General features: G+C 46.9%; 1 protein-coding gene across 1 annotated transcript in view; it reads left to right on the top strand.

The window, feature by feature from the left end:
* Positions 1-6,033: 6,033 nt before the first annotated feature.
* The window catches only part of UBE2N (ubiquitin conjugating enzyme E2 N), a 41,673-nt gene continuing 32,236 nt past the window's right edge, over positions 6,034-15,470 (top strand). The window contains exon 1 of the mRNA XM_056116455.1: positions 6,034-6,259. Coding sequence (XP_055972430.1) covers positions 6,230-6,259 — 30 coding nt within the window. The 5' untranslated portion in view covers positions 6,034-6,229. The remainder of the gene's footprint in view (positions 6,260-15,470) is intronic.

Genomic DNA, 15,470 nt, shown 5'->3' with positions numbered 1-15,470 from the left:
AGACTTGTTGTTACTGTTTTTGGCATATCGAATATGCCACGGGGAGCTTGCCAGGATCAGCCATGTGGGTGGGATACTCTCGGTAGCTTGTTGGGGTCTCCGAGAGGGACAGAGGAATCGAACCCAGGTCGGCCACGTGCAAGGCAAACACCCTACCCACTGTGCTATGGCTCCAGCCCTGCCAGTGATAATAGGGTGAACAAATGAAAGATATCGTTGAGGAATGGAGGATAAGAGTCATAAGATAGTATCTGCAGGAATCATAGTACCACTGCCATTAGAGATTCAAAGTAGTAAATATTTTAAGTGTGGTGTGTATGAAGAACTAGAGGGAAAGATTCTCTGGGGGCAGTCTTCTATTTTCTCCATCATGATATTTTTCTTGCTTTCTCCCTATGTCATAATGCACACGCACTTGAGTTTGAATTCTGGAAGGTGTAGAGATTGAGGAAGAAAAAGGTGGGTAAGAGTGAGACCTTATGAAAAAGCAGATTATGTAGAGCAGAATTCTACCTCATATTGCTAAACTTAATGGAGCTCTCTGGTCTCTACCATCATTTGCTTAGTACCATGGACTAGCATCTTTTGGCTGAGTTTTAGTTTATAATACCTTTTCATTTATGTGTGTATTTGTTTTGGGGCCACACCTGGCAGTGCTGGGGTGAAAGTGGGGGGCACTTCTGGTGGTATTCTGGGATATTGGGAATTGATTCTAGGCCTGTAGGATGTGATGTGAGTGCACAGACCATTGAGATATCTGGCTCTGCATTCAGGGATCTCTCCTGACAGGGGTCAGGGGTCCATGTGTGGTACTGGGGATAGAACCCACCTTGGGCCCCTCTATGACTAGCTCCTTACCCACTGTGCACTCTCTCTCTCTCTCTCTTTCTCTCTCTGACCACCTATAAAAGTGTTCCTGATTGGCACTTTAACTTAATTATGCTAAGAAGGTTGAAATTCGTGAATGTGGATTTTATTTTAGGTCTTGTTTTTGTTTTGGGGCCACATGGGTGGTCCTACTGTTTTCTGGGCATACTCCTGGATCTGTGCTCAGGGATCACTCCTGGTGGGCTTGGAGGACCATATGAGGTGCTGAAGATTGAACCCAACTCAGCCAAATGCAAGGCAAAAACCCAACCCACTCCCTCTCTCGCCTTTATTTTATTTTAGATAGATAATGCATTTATAAGTTCAAAATCCAAGAGCTATAAGAATAAAAACACATTGGGGGTCCACACCAGCCATTGATCAGGGGCCATTCTTAATTGCACTCAGGAGACCACATAGGGTATCAGAAAGTAAAGTATTGTCACAGCCTGTGAAACCATTGTCACAACCACAGTTGTGTGCAATGTTGTAACTTCTGTACTATCTTTCTAAAAGATGCTCTCCAAAAAGAGCAAACACTTTTTACCTCTGTTCTCCAGCTACCCAAAACCCTTCCCTTGAAGGGATGGATGGTTTTGTAAATATCCTATTTTCTCTTTGTTTTTTGGATATTGTTAGTAGGCTTCTAACTTGTGAATAAACATCTCAGCCCCGTGGCAACCTGTCTTTCGAGAATATATCCTGTTCTACCAGACTTTCATGAATCAGAAGTTCAGATTTTATTTTCCAGATGACTATAGTGTGAGTTGTTCTCAACTGGGGAAAGAATGAAAGAAACAACAGGAATAACACTGGGAAAGATGTGACAACATTTATTTTAATGTGGAAGCTCTAAAAAAAAAATAATCCATACCTTCACATCAAACTCTGCCAAACAGGATTATACTTTCAAAAAATTTTGCTTTCCTAAGAAAAATTATACCTGGCTCTACCAAGAGTACAACATAATAGCCAATACTTTATGTTTGTATTGTTCTAAGTACTTTATCTATATACTACTTAAACTTCACAAGATCAGTACATTTTATAAGTGAAGAAAATGAACAGATAAACAAATTTAAAATTTTCAAATTAAAAATACTGGAGAATCTTTATTTTTGTTTTGTGTTTTAAAGTGTTTTTGGTTTCGGGGTCATACCCCAGCTTACTCCTGGCTCTGTGCTCAGAGATCTTTCCTGTCAGGGTTCAGGGGATGATATGGAATTCTGGGGATCTTTGTAAGAGGTAAGTACCCTATCCACCGTACCATCACTACAATCCCTAGACTTTTAAAGTACTTATTTATTTATTTTGGGACCACACTCTGCAGTGCTCAGGGCTTACTCTTGGCTCTGCATCAAGTGATCACTCCTGGCAGTGGTCAGGGCACCTTCTCAGACACTGGGAATTGAACCCAAGTTCAATTGTGCAAGGCAAACAAACACCTTTACCTGATGTACTCTCTCTCTCTCTCTCTCTGATCTCAGAATCTTTATTTTAATTAATTAATTTTTGGTTTGGGGGCCACACCCAGCAGTGCCCAGGGCTGACTCCTGGCTCTGTGCTCAGAGATCACTCTGGTGGGCTTAGAGGGCCATATGGGATGCTGTGTATCAAACCCAGGTCAGCAGCGTGCAAGGAAAGCATTCTACCCATTGTACTACTTACTGCTCTGACCCCCAAGAATCTTTGTTTTTTAATCTGTTAATAACTAACCACTTAATGGTAATTTTAAATGCATTTCTATTCTTGTTTATTCAAAACATTTAGTTCTCAAATTTTTAGGATCTATCAAAATTATTCACTCAAATACAGATCTTCAGACCTTAGCACTGACCTAGAGATTTAGAATTTCTGAATCTGATGAGAAGGACTTCAGGAATTCACATTTAAAAAAATTACATTTTATTAATTTAGTTTGGGGAAAGGCGTAGTCATAGTGTACATGCTCAGAGTTCATTCCTGGCTCTGTGCTCAGGAATCACTCCTGGGGGTGTTTGGTGGGCCACATGCAATGGGATAATGCACTTAATGTTAGCAGTGTGTTAGGCAAATGCCCTGACTCCTGTACTATCTATCAGGCTTATAATTTTGTTCCCCCCTCCCCTTTTATTGAACCACAGTTTATGGAGATACACAGTTACAAAGCTATTCATGATTGGGTTTCAGTCAGACAATGTTCCAACACACATTTCTTCACCAGTGAGCATGTCCCACCACCCACGTCCCAAGTTTCCCTCCTTTCCCCTCACCTCCAGGGATGTTCATTTTATTACTACCCCCTTAGGTGATTCTAAGGTTGGTGTCTCGTAAGCATATTTTGACAGTACGAATACTGTGGTACTTTGGACTTTTCTAAGTTGGCTACAACTGTGTCTCCCATAGTATATACTAGCATTCATTGTCTAGAATCTTGTCACAACCTTTGCAAGAGCTGCAGTTGTTGATGCTCTCTACTTTTGAGGTGAATTTTAATGAGAAAGTTGGCCAATGAGTTATGGTAGTAGGGATGCTTATGTGATTTTTAAGGCTAGGTCAGAGAAGAGGGGATTCAGTTTCCACTTTTGCTTCTTATAACACTGGTTCTCAGAACTCAGCCATCACAAGGAGAGGAAGCCCAAGCTGCCCTAGCGATCTGCTGGCTTGGAAAGCAATAGCTGAAGCAAGCTTGCAAGCAAACCATCTTGGAGGAAAATCTGGCACCAATCCAAACACCCAGGCTGACACAGCATACAGTTTTGCTTTGCCAAGCTTTGCTTCAAGCGAAGTGCCCAGCCAAATGATTGCTATCACTTTAAGCACTTCTAACCCAATGCTCATTCTGTCTTTCAAGGTGAAATCTTCTAGGCCTTCTAAATATTCTGAAAGTATCCTGATTCAATGTCATTGACACTTCTGGATTCTTCTAATCACAGGACCTCATATTTCAGACTGAGGTTATTTGAAGTTCTCATGATAACTTCTGAGGGATTAGCTTCTCATCTAAAAAAATCACTGATAAAAAGCCTACCGAATATATTTTAAGTTAGATAATGCATGCAACTCTTTTACCTTGTGCCCAGTTTATTTATTTATTTATTGCTTTTTGGGTCACACCTGGCGATGCACAGGGGTTACTCCTGGCTCTGCACTCAGGAGTTACTCCTGGTGGTACTCAGGGGACCATATGGGATGCTGGGAATCGAACCCGGGTCGGCCGCGTGCAAGGCAAACGCCCTACCCACTGTGCTATCTCCAGCCCCTGCCCAGTTTATTTTTAATCATTCTTAGCTTCTTACATTCATATCCTTTCTTTAAATCATACCACCCTCACTTCCACCTTCACCCTCCCTTCTGGCTAGATCCTTCTCCCAGGCTATCATGTCTGACTGTTCTTTTCTACCAGACTAGTCAAATTTCTACTAATCCTTTTGGTTGGTTTTTGGTTGGTAATGCACAGGGGTTACTCCTGGCTCTGCACTCAGGAGTTACTCCTGGCGATGCTCAGGGGACCATATGGGATGCTGGGAATCGAACCCAGATCAGACACGTGCAAGGCAAGCGCCCTACCTGCTGTGCTATCTCTCCAGCTCCTCTACTAATCCTTTTGGAATCCCCTTTTTCTTTTGAGAAGGTTTTTCTGATTTCTCAAGCAATTAAAACCTCTGTGTCGTCCAAGAGCATACTGTAAAAATCTCTCTTAGAGCCTTTAACACATTGGATCGCAATTAAATAATTGTGCGGTTTTTACTGGACTTCCTGGAAAACAGGTTGGGCTTTTTGATGGTGATCTCATTTACTTTTTTGGTAACTGGTGCGGAACCCAGGTCTCCTGCACCTAAAGCATCAGTTTTGTTCATCCCTGATGCTGTAATCTCAATTTTTGTCTTTGGGCCACATCTGGCATCTAGAGATAATTCCTAGCGGGCTCTGGGGACCATACAGGATGATGGAGATCTAACTCGGATGGGTCAAGGCAAGCGCCCTACACACTGTAAGTCACTCTTGCTCCCACGTGATGCATTTTCACTCTCCAACTCCGAAACACAGAAGTAGTTCTGAGATCAGATGTATCTCTGAGCCTAACTGGTAAAGTGGAGGCCACTACCTCATAAAACTATGGTGGGGATGAAAAGAGCTTCTACTATCCTCCACTGCCAGCCATACAGAAAATAGCAGAAATACAGAAAATGAATTTTGTGCATCACAGAAGCACAAGTGCTCCCCCCATCCCTAAAACCCATTTTTCGATGCCTGCCCCACGGATAATCCCTCTTTCAAGGATCATTTTCATCTCTAATCCGCTCCTCAATCAAATCTCCAACTAGCAACTGTGTGTGACTTAAACACCAGGACCCGGGAGGCGGGTGTGTGTGTGTGTGTGACTCTAGCCCGTGCGCAGTTCAAACTCTCGGGCTGGAATTTTCCTGGAGGACGTGCGTGAATGTGTGGAATGTGTGTGTGTGCGCGTGTGTGTGTGTGTGTGTGTGTGTGAGTGTATGCGCGCGCAGGAACTCTCAGGCTGCAGTTTTCCTGGAGGACGTGTGTGTGTGTGTGTGTGTGTGTGTGTGTGTGTGTGTACACGTGCGCGCGCAAAAACTCTCAGGCAGCAGTTTTCCTGGAGGACTTGTGTGTGTGTGTCTCAGCGTGTGTGTCGGACTCCGGTCCATCCATCTGTGCATAGTTCAAACAACAAGAGAAGTCTCAGGCTGGGGTCTTCCTGGAGGACGTGAGCGCCGCACACATTTGAGTTTCGCTAGCGCGTTTCCAGCTTCCTTCCCCCGCCCGGAAAGGAAGGATGGAAGGAAGCAAGGAGAGCCCGCAGCGGTTCCCTGCAGCGCCAGCCGGGCCGCGCGCCACGGCTGACACGTTGAATAGCCGAGGCGAAAGGATCGCACTTGAACAGTGCGGGCCACGCAGGCCGCCAGGCCTCTCTGTTACGTCGCTCAGCGGGCCCCAGATCAGGGGCCTCGAGGCGGGCTGCGGGGTGCTGCGAGCCGGCGGGTCCCAGGCTCCGACTCCGAGCGCCGGAGCTCCGCGCCACCGCCTCCCCGCCCGGCCGCAGCCCCACGGCGGCGACGCGTCATTTCCGCCAGTCCCAGCTCGCCGCGGGGGGGGGGGGCGGGGGGGGCGTGGGGCGGTGAGCGCGGCGGGAGGGGGTGGGGGGGTGGGGGAGGAGGGCGGCGGGCGGGGGGCGGGGCGCAGCTCTGAGGGAAGCCCGCGCCCGCGCCCGAGCCGGGACTACATTTCCCGAGGGGCCTCGGCGGCGGCGGCGGCGGCGGGCGCGGCAACGTCCCCCGGAAGTGGAGCCCGGGACTTCCACTCGTGCGTGAGGCGAGCGGAGCCGGAGAGCAGAGCCGAAGCCGAACTCGGTGCTGACAAGATGGCCGGGCTGCCCCGCAGGATCATCAAGGTAAAAACCGCCCGGGCGGGCCGGCCCGCGGGGCCTCGCGTCCCCGCTCTCTGCTCTCGGCTTGCGGGCTCGGTCGGAGCCGGGAGCCGCCGCCGCCGCCGCCGCCGCGGCCCTGCGCTTCCCCCCCGCGCCGGCCCCGTCCCGCCCCGTCCGGCCCCGCGGCCCACCCCGAGGGGAGGCCTGAGGCAGCGCCGAGAGGGTCGGGCCGCCGCGGCGGGGAAGTCGGGGCGCCGCGGAGGAGGGGGCCCGCCGGAGACTTCCGGCCCCGCGCTGGAGGCTTCCGAGCGGCCGCCCGGGCCCGGCCTGCGCGCCTCGGCGAGAGGGAGGGTGGGGCCGCAGCGTGCGGGGCTCTGCTGTGGGGCCTCCGCCGCCTCTCGGCCCACCCGCGCCCGGGCTGAGGCGGCGGGCTGGGTGCCGGGGGCGGGGGTCGTGGCCCGCCGCCGCCGCCCTCCCGCCACCCGGGCCCTGCAGCGCCTCCCCCACTCACCCCGCTTCCCCCAGGTCCGGGCGCGGGACCCGGGCGCGGGCGGGAGGGAGGGCGGGCGCGGCCGTCCCGCGAGCGGAATGAATGAACTCGGGCAGCTTGAGGCCCGGCGAGGTCCCGGGCGGGCCGCGCTCGGCACCGGGCGCGCCCGGGGGGCCGCGGGAGGGGTCCCGCGGGGTGGTGCCCCGCCGCCCTGGGGCTTTCGGGGCTCCCTCCTCTCCGGGCACGCTTCCGCTCGTTATCTTTTGCAAAGCGAAGTGATTTGGCTCTGCTTGGCCAACTCGGCCCGCCGGGTCGTGTTGGGAGGGAATAAACGGCGTGAGCCGAAAAGTCCGGAGTTGCCGGGTGGGGCGGGGCGGCCGCAGGTAAGGTCCAAGGGTGGAGAGCCTCGTGGAATCCAAATAAAATTGATCTCTTAACTGTGATGATGATTTTTCCTTTTTTTGTTCCTGGATTTCGTGTGCTTCTCTGTGAAACCGTTCTGCGGCTCTTCACGCTAGACTTTGACAAGTACATATGGAACTGTGAAGTCTTAATCGACGTGGTGGTCTTTGTAAAGATTCTTGCAGCCCTTTGATGGCCAGTGTCTTGATTGAGGGTCTCCCATCCCCCATTCCCCCGCCCTAAATCCGACCTGGAGATTTTTCTCCAGGATCAAGTGTAAACGGAGGAAAGGGACTGAAACGTGCTGTGCCTCGGCACGGCCTGGCGAGGCGGACACCCCACCGCACCATCTCCTCTGATGGCATCCGGTGAACCTGCGTTGGAGTCCAGTGGTTGGGAAGTTTTGGGGTCGGGGGGGGGGGGACCTGCCTGCAGAAACCTGTTGATGAAATATAGTTAAGTTTAGTGCTGTGCGGCCGATGCAGTGAAAGAATCTGCAACGGGGAGTTAATGAGAGAAAGGGGGCTTGAGAAGGAGAATGGAAGGATACTGAGAGTGCAGAGAGTTTCGTGGTCCACCAGGTGCCCGGTGCGAAATTTATTTTATTCTCAGTAGTATCCGGCTGTGCCCAGGACAGTTTGATCTTGCCATGAGGTCTGAACACCTTCACCTGGTCGGGAAGGTCATGTTTGTTGAGGTCCCAGTTAGAAATGAGGGATGGAGCTAGACCGGCTCGCCAAGTATCTCACAAGCACACAGAAATGGTGCAAGACAGCCAAATGAATTCCTCCTCATTCAGTTTATTTGGCACGTAATTATTTGGTTGGCACTGGGCATTTTGCTCTTTAAACCAACGCAGTGATCATTTATATGAGCTCAGTTTTACAGTATCTTGATAGCATCACTCTAAAGAAAGGTGTCTTGATTGGGGCTTACCTTGTAAAAAGGAACTTTTACTTTTGTGACCTGTGACAGCTTAAAACCATTTTCTTTAATCTCTAGGAAGGATTAAAAGACAATGGTGTTTCTTTTTTCCCCCTAGTGCCCGTGTCTTTTTAAAAGTATTGAGTTTTTTTTTTCCATAAAAAAACGAGTTTTGTTTTGGGGCCACACCAGTCCTTGCTCAGGGGTTACTCCTGGCTCTGCACTCAGGAATTTCTCCTGGTGGTGCTGGCGGGGATCACATGGTACATGGGGTGCCGGGGATCAAACTCAGGTTGGCAGCATTCAAGGCAAGTACCCTATCCGCTGTATTGTCTCTCCAGCCCTAAAAGGTGCCCCCCCCCCCAAAAAAAAAAGAAAATTTAATGTGACCTAGCGGTAAAGTTCCTGCCTGGCATGGCATGAGACCCTGGGTTCAATCCCAGTACTGCTAAAAAAAAAGAAAGTCTGGTGTTGTGTGTGTGTGTGTGTGTGTGTGTGTGTTTTGTATTTGGGCCACACCTGGCAATGCTTAGGATTTACTCCTAGCTCTGTGCTCAGGGATCACTGCTGGTATCATGTGTGGTGGCTAGACATAGAACCAGGGTCAGCTACATGCAAAGCAAGCACACTACTTGCACTATGATCATTTGTGCTCCAAAAGTCTGTTTCTTTCAATTACAATACAAGGTTCTGTGTGGAATATAGTAATGGTGTTGGTTGGACATTCTTACTGTCATGGTTGACAGACTGAGTAGTTTTAATTGTCCACTATTAATATGATGGAATGTATAATAAAATAGTTAACATGATGAATCCTTTAACCATTTGATACTTGTACAAATCTTTGTGAAGTTGATAGTACATTTCACAATCTAGAACCCACTCACTAGTGGGTTTCTTAGGATTGAGTCTTAACTAGGAAGTTAAAAATTGAAACTTTAGAGTGTGATTATCCCTTGCCTTAGTGTGATGAAATGACAGATATGTGAAAGTGTACCTACAATGCTGTAAATAACTGTACAAACATGAGATGGCTTTCTGACTTAGTATTCAACTATTTGCCATGCCATTTATTCTTTCCAGCCCAGAAGCAAACTCTGCACTGTTTTTGTTGTTTAGTTTTTGGGTCACACCTGGCAGTGCTCAGGGCTTTGTGCTGGCTCTGTACTCAGGAATTACTCCTGGCGGTGTTTGGGGTACCAAGGATTGCCAATTGTAAAATCCTATGTGCTATATGTTACCTTACTCCAACTCCTGCAGCCTGTACTTTAAAACTTACCCTGAAGTGCCAACCTTGGTGAGCACCGCAGTCAAACTTGTGTGATGGCGTGGAGTTTTCAAAAAAGTGTTTCTTACATGTGTTATGCATATACATTCTCCATCTCTTGGAAACTCCTATTTAGTTTTATCATTTGTAGCCTAGTACTTTACAGTACTACTTTATTAATAAACAGTAACTAGTGTTACTTTTATTTATTTATTTATTGTTTTGCTTTTTGGGTCACACCCAGCAATGCTCAGGGGTTACTCCTGGCTCTGCACTCAGGAATTACTCCTGGCGGTGCTTGGGGGACCATATGGGATGCTGGGAATCGAACCCGGGTCGAACGCTTGCAAGGCAAGCTTTGCTGTGCTATTGCTCCAGCCCCACTAGTGTTACTTTTAAAAATATAGATTATATCATTCTCTTGTTCAGAATTATACAAAGCTTTCCCATTTCATTCTTGAAAATTAGCTTTCTCCTCTCCTAGCCCCCTACCTCCCCCACCCCCCCACCCCATGTTTCTGGGATCATCTACGTCTGAGGTCTTCTCTGAAATTCTTGCCTTGACTGATTCCACTGCAGCTTCCCTCCTGGCTATTGCATTGCTTGTTTGGTCAGTTGTTTAGTTGTTGTTTAGTTGTTAATCTACAGGTTGCGTTCTTGGAGAGGTCTACATCAAACTTAAAACAATTTCCTTGGCCCCTAGTTTAACTTTGTCTTCATGTTCCTTCTGCTTTGGGTAACACTTTCTTACTAGATCTAGTTACACTATTATTTAATTTTGCTGCCACTAAAGATGCCAGGAAGGTGGGAACTCTTTATTGAATCAAACTCATTCATGATTGTGATTCACATGTAAAATGTTCCAACACCAATCCTTTTACCAGTGTCTATTTCTCTCCAGTTTCTCTCCCGCCCCCAGCCTGCCTCTACAGCAAGTACTTCTTTCTTCTTAGGCACTGTGGTTTATGTACCACCAATAGGATATCGTACATATCACTTTACCTCCTTTCCGCACAGCCCTCTAGAATGACCACTTCCCTACTTCCCTCTATCATTGCCACAGTGTTCCCTGACATTTACCCCTTCCCCACACAGTGGCAAGCTTCCCACCAAGGACCAGTTCAGTTCTTCCTTTCTATGGTCATTAGGCATTTGATATTCCCCTATGAAGTTTTTTTTTCTCTTTTGTAGTTCACTTAGTTTTTTATTTTTTAATTGAGTCACTGTGAGATACACAGTTAGAAAGTTGTCTTGATAGGGTTTAAGTCATAAACTGTTTCAACAGCCATCAGTGTACATTTCCCATGGGACAGTGTACCATCCATGTCCCCAGTTTCCCCTCCCATCTCCCCACACAACCCCCTACAGAGTTTCTTTATATCATACACATGAGAGAAATCATTCTGGGTCTGTTCCTCTCCCTCTGATTTTGCAGCAAATTGCATGACTTAATTTTTTTTATTGTGGCTGAGTAGTATTCCATTGTGTATATGTACTGTTGTTTCTTTATCCAGTCATCTCTTTGTGGGCATTTGGGTTGCTTCCCTGTTTTGGGTATTTTGGGTCCTATGGAAGTTTAATTTGTAGGTTTTTGAGGAATGTCCATATTGTCTTCCAGAAAGGCTGGACCAGTTAACATTCCCACGTCCTGGTGGAGGGTCCCTTTTTCCCATATCCATGGCAGCACTGGTTATTGTTGGCTACAATTTTCAACCTTTTGTTGTTGTTGTTGATTTACCGTTAGTTGGCATTACTGCAGAATTTCAGGGGTAAGGGTTTGCATTTCTGTAAGTATGTCAGACTCAGCACCTAAAACCAAAGTTCCAAAGTTGGGTGGTAGAGCCAACCTATCACAAAAATGACCCTTTCATCCTGTCCCTTACCCCTGCTTTTCCTTCCTGTAACCACCATACTTTTCAGTGTGTCTGAAGTGATTATTTTTTTTCCAGTTTGTATTCCACATGTGAGTAAAACCTTCAGATGATCTTCTCTTATTCTCTGTCATAATTTAACTGTTGTTGGTTATAGTTCTATCTTGTTTTGGGGTCACACCTGTGGTGCTCAGTGTTTACTCCTGGCTCTGCACTAAGGGATCACTCCTGGTGTTCTGTGAGTGGTGGGGGTACCTTAAGTGGTGCCAGAGACAAACCCGGATCTGCTGTGTATAAGGCAAGCTGTACTACCTCTCTGACTTCGGATTATATCAGAAGCCATGTCTGAATTGAAAATCTGACTTTGGGGGAAGTAGAGAGACAGTATAGTGGGCAGGGCACTTGCCTTGCATGCAGCTAGCCTGAGTTTGATCACTGGCACCCTATATTGCCCCCCAAACCCACCAGGAGTGATCCCTGACCACCGCCTGGTGTGTCCTCCCTGCAAAAAGGCCACCGAATTCTGCTGGTAATTTTATTAAAAAGCAAGCCACTTTTTTATTGTTGTTGAAATACATATAGCAATGTATACAGATAGCAAAGTTTTGAAAGGTTCTTTTCTGAAGGGTAGCAACTGTCCTCCTGTTGTTCATCGATTTGCTCGAGTGGGCATCAGTAATGTCTCCACTGTGAGACTTGTTATTGGTGCCTGCTCGAGCAAATTGAATACGCCATGAGGAGCTTGCCAGTCTCTGCTGTGCAGGTGGGATACTCTTGGTAGCTTGCCGAGTTCTCCGAGAGGGACAGAGAAATCAAAACCGGGTTGTCCGCGTGCAAGGCAAATTCCCTACCCACTGTGCTATTGCTCCGGCCCTTCTAAAGGGAATATGAAGAAAATTGAGGCTCTTTTTTAAAAAAAATATGGGGGCTGCAGTGATAGCACAGCGGGTAGGGCGTTTGCCTTGCACGCGGCCAACCCTGGTTCAATTCCCAGCACCCCATACGGTCTCCTGAGCACTGCCAGGGGTAACTCCTCAGTATAAAGCCAGGAGTAACCCCTGTGCATCGCCAGGTTTGACAGCCCCCCCAAAAAAGGCAAAAAAATTAAAAAACTGCCTTTCAATGTTTCCTTCCCCCTTCCCAGATACTATGCCACTGCCTGTTCTTTCTTCATTCAAGTACTTTGCTAGTACCCACCTCTGTGAGATAACACTTTTTTTTTGTTTTGGTTTGGAGCTACACCCAGTAATGCTCAGGGATTACTCCTGGCTCTGGACTCAGAAATTATTTCTTTTGGCTCTTGGTGGGGACCACATGAGATACCAGGGATTGAACCTGGGTATGCTGCAGGCAAAGCTGGCACCCTACCTGCTCTACTTTTTTTCCAGACCCATGAGGTGACTTATTTTTGTTTGTTTGGGGGTTTGGACTCTACCTGGCAATGCTTAGGGATTACCCCTGGCTCTGTTCTCAAGGATCACTCCTGGTAGTCTCCAGGGACCATATGGGATGTAGGTGATAGAACCTGGGTCAGTCACATGCAAGGCCAGTGCCCTACCCACTGTACTATTGCTCCAGCCCGGGTGACATTTTTAAATGCCTGTTTTGTAGAGATCAGAGAGCTTTATTACTTACTGAAAACTTAAGTTGTTCCAAATATTTTGGAATACAAATACTGTAATAAATTTTCATATGTGACATGTGTTATATGTGATACTTTACATGTGTATGTTATACGGAGTTCTGGTAGTTCTGTGTTTAGCTGAAACTTTATTTTTTCTCTCTTTCTGGGGGTAAAGCTTTTTCATTCTCTAAAAGTGATTTGGAGTTGGTTAAAATCACAAAGATTAAAAAAAATGTTAGGAGAGCTATCTCAAAGGGCTGGAGCATTTGCTTTGCCTGTGGGAGACCCTGCTCAGATACTGGTACCAGCCACATGGTTCTCTAGTCACTGCCAGGAGCCACCTGTGAACCCCAGGCTGGAAGCTCCTGAGCACTACCTGTATGATCTAAAAACCAAACAAAAATAACCCAACTTAGTTGCCTAAATTGGAGAGTTTATCTAATCCATCTGTTATAGAGAACTAGAGATAATTTAGGAAGAAACTTAAGATCTATTTGTGTCACTGATTTAAAAACAAACAAAAAAATTTATCTCAGGTTCTTTGTGGGTTTCTTTTTTGTTTGTTTGTTCTTTGTTTTTTGTTTTTGGCCAAACCCAGCGATGCTCAGGGTTACTCCTGACTCTGTGCTCAGGAATTACTCTTGGCAGTGCTGGAGAGGCCCTGGGAAGCTGAATAGTGAACCAGGTCAGGCAAGGCAGAGGTCTTTACCCTCTGTGCTTTCTTGCTGGCCCTCCTCAGCATTATGTGTTTACTTATTTGGTGCTATTCAAATTCTCACAGGGATAATAAATGATCTGACTATAGTGTGTCTTGACTTTTTAAAATTTTTTTTATGGAATCAACTTTTCCTTATTTTGGCCACACCTGGTGGCCAAAGGTTACTCATAGCTTTCGCTCAGGTATTACTCCTGGTAGTCGCAGGACAGTATGGGATGACGGGCACTGAACCAGGGCTGGTTGCTGGCAAGGCCAGTGCCCTACCTGTCATACTTTGCGACCCCTCCAGTCAACTTTTCACTGTATCACTGTCCTCCCGTTCATTGATTTGCTCGAGTGGGCCCAGTAACTCCATCGTGAGACTTCTTGTTACTGTGTTTGGCATATCGAATACATCACAGGGAGCTTGCCAGGCTTTGCCGTGCGGGTGGGCGAGATACTCTCGGTAGCTTGCCCAGCTCTCTGAGAGGGGCGGAAGAATCGAACCCAAGTTGGCCATGTTGGCTGTTTGCCTTGCACGCAGCCAGCTCGGCCGAGTTGGGTTCGATTCCTCCGCCCCTCTTGGAGAACCTGGCAAGCTCCCTGTGACGTATTCGATATGCCAAACACAGTAACAAGTCTCATGATGGAGACGTTTCTGGGCCCTCTAGAGCCAGTCAACTTTTATTAAAGGTAATATACAACTTTTCTCCTATTACTTTATAAACTGCTTGATTGATGTATATACAAGTATACAAAAGTTTTCAGTACAGAAAGTATTCAGAAAAATGATCTTTTTTCAGTGTTACTTCCAGTGGCTGCATATTGAACCCGGGCCACCTCTATGCTAAGCATTACATTAACTCTTGAGCTACCTCCTTGGCTCTTCAGTTAAACTTTAATTTAGGAGAGTGAGAGCTGTGACTCTCTGTGTGTCTGGTGACAGAAACGTGTATGTACGGTCGAAAGAACTGGGTAACTGGTCAAGAGCCTTTGTCAGAATCACTGGGATCATTTGTCAGTGTCTTTTCTTTCGTGAGCTACATACACCACACCACTTAGGGCATTTTATACTTTTTTAAAATGCCGGATATAGCTACTCTAAAAATCCCCTAAGGATATTTAGGCGTAAACTTTTTTTTTTAAATAATTCTGAATTGGCCTGTAACTCAAATGCTCCTAAATAGGATTTAGCTATAAAGTATTTTTAGGTGTTGGTTTAAGAATTTCCTGTTGATCTGTTTTGCATCCCCCCCCCCTTTTTTTTTTTGCTTTTTGGTTCACACCCGGCGATGTACAGGGGTTACTCCTGGCTCTGCACTCAGGAATTATGCCTGGCAGTGCTCAGGGGACCATATGGGATGCTGGGAATTGAACCTGGGTTGGCTGCATGCAAGGCAAATGCCCTACCCGCTGTGCTATCTCTTCAGCCCTGTGTCCCCTTTTTTTTTTTTTTTTTTTTTTTTTTTTTTTGCTTTTTGGGTCACACCCGGCGATGCTCAGGGGTTACTCCTGGCTCATGCACTCAGGAATCACTCCTGGCGGTGCTCGGGGGACCATATGGGATGCTGGGAATCGAACCTGTATCGGCCATCTTGGCTGCGTGCAAGGCAAACGCCCTACCTGCTGTGCTATCGCTCCAGCCCTGCGTCACCATTTTTTAAAATTGGTTATTTCCTTTTAGATTTTTCAGAGTTCTTTAGTTTTCAACAGCATCACAATATATCTCTGTCAATAGTAGTTTGGTCTGTTTGGGCAAATCTGATTTTGTTGTAGAGTCTTCATAGAGAAGATAGGCAAGTCAAGAAAATCCTAGAAAAAAATAATGAGGCTGGAGCAATGGTACAGCTGGTATGGTGCTTGCCTGTTATTGACTGACCTCTGGCTGATCTCGGTTGAATCCCCTGAACATCTCTGGATAAGGCCCCCAAACAAACAAGAATAACCCAAACCCAAAAGA

The sequence above is a fragment of the Sorex fumeus genome, unplaced genomic scaffold, assembly GCF_029834395.1.
Source record: "Sorex fumeus unplaced genomic scaffold, SorFum_2.1 ptg000003l, whole genome shotgun sequence".
NCBI lineage: Eukaryota > Metazoa > Chordata > Mammalia > Eulipotyphla > Soricidae > Sorex > Sorex fumeus.
This window is presented reverse-complemented; position numbering and strand designations above follow the sequence as displayed.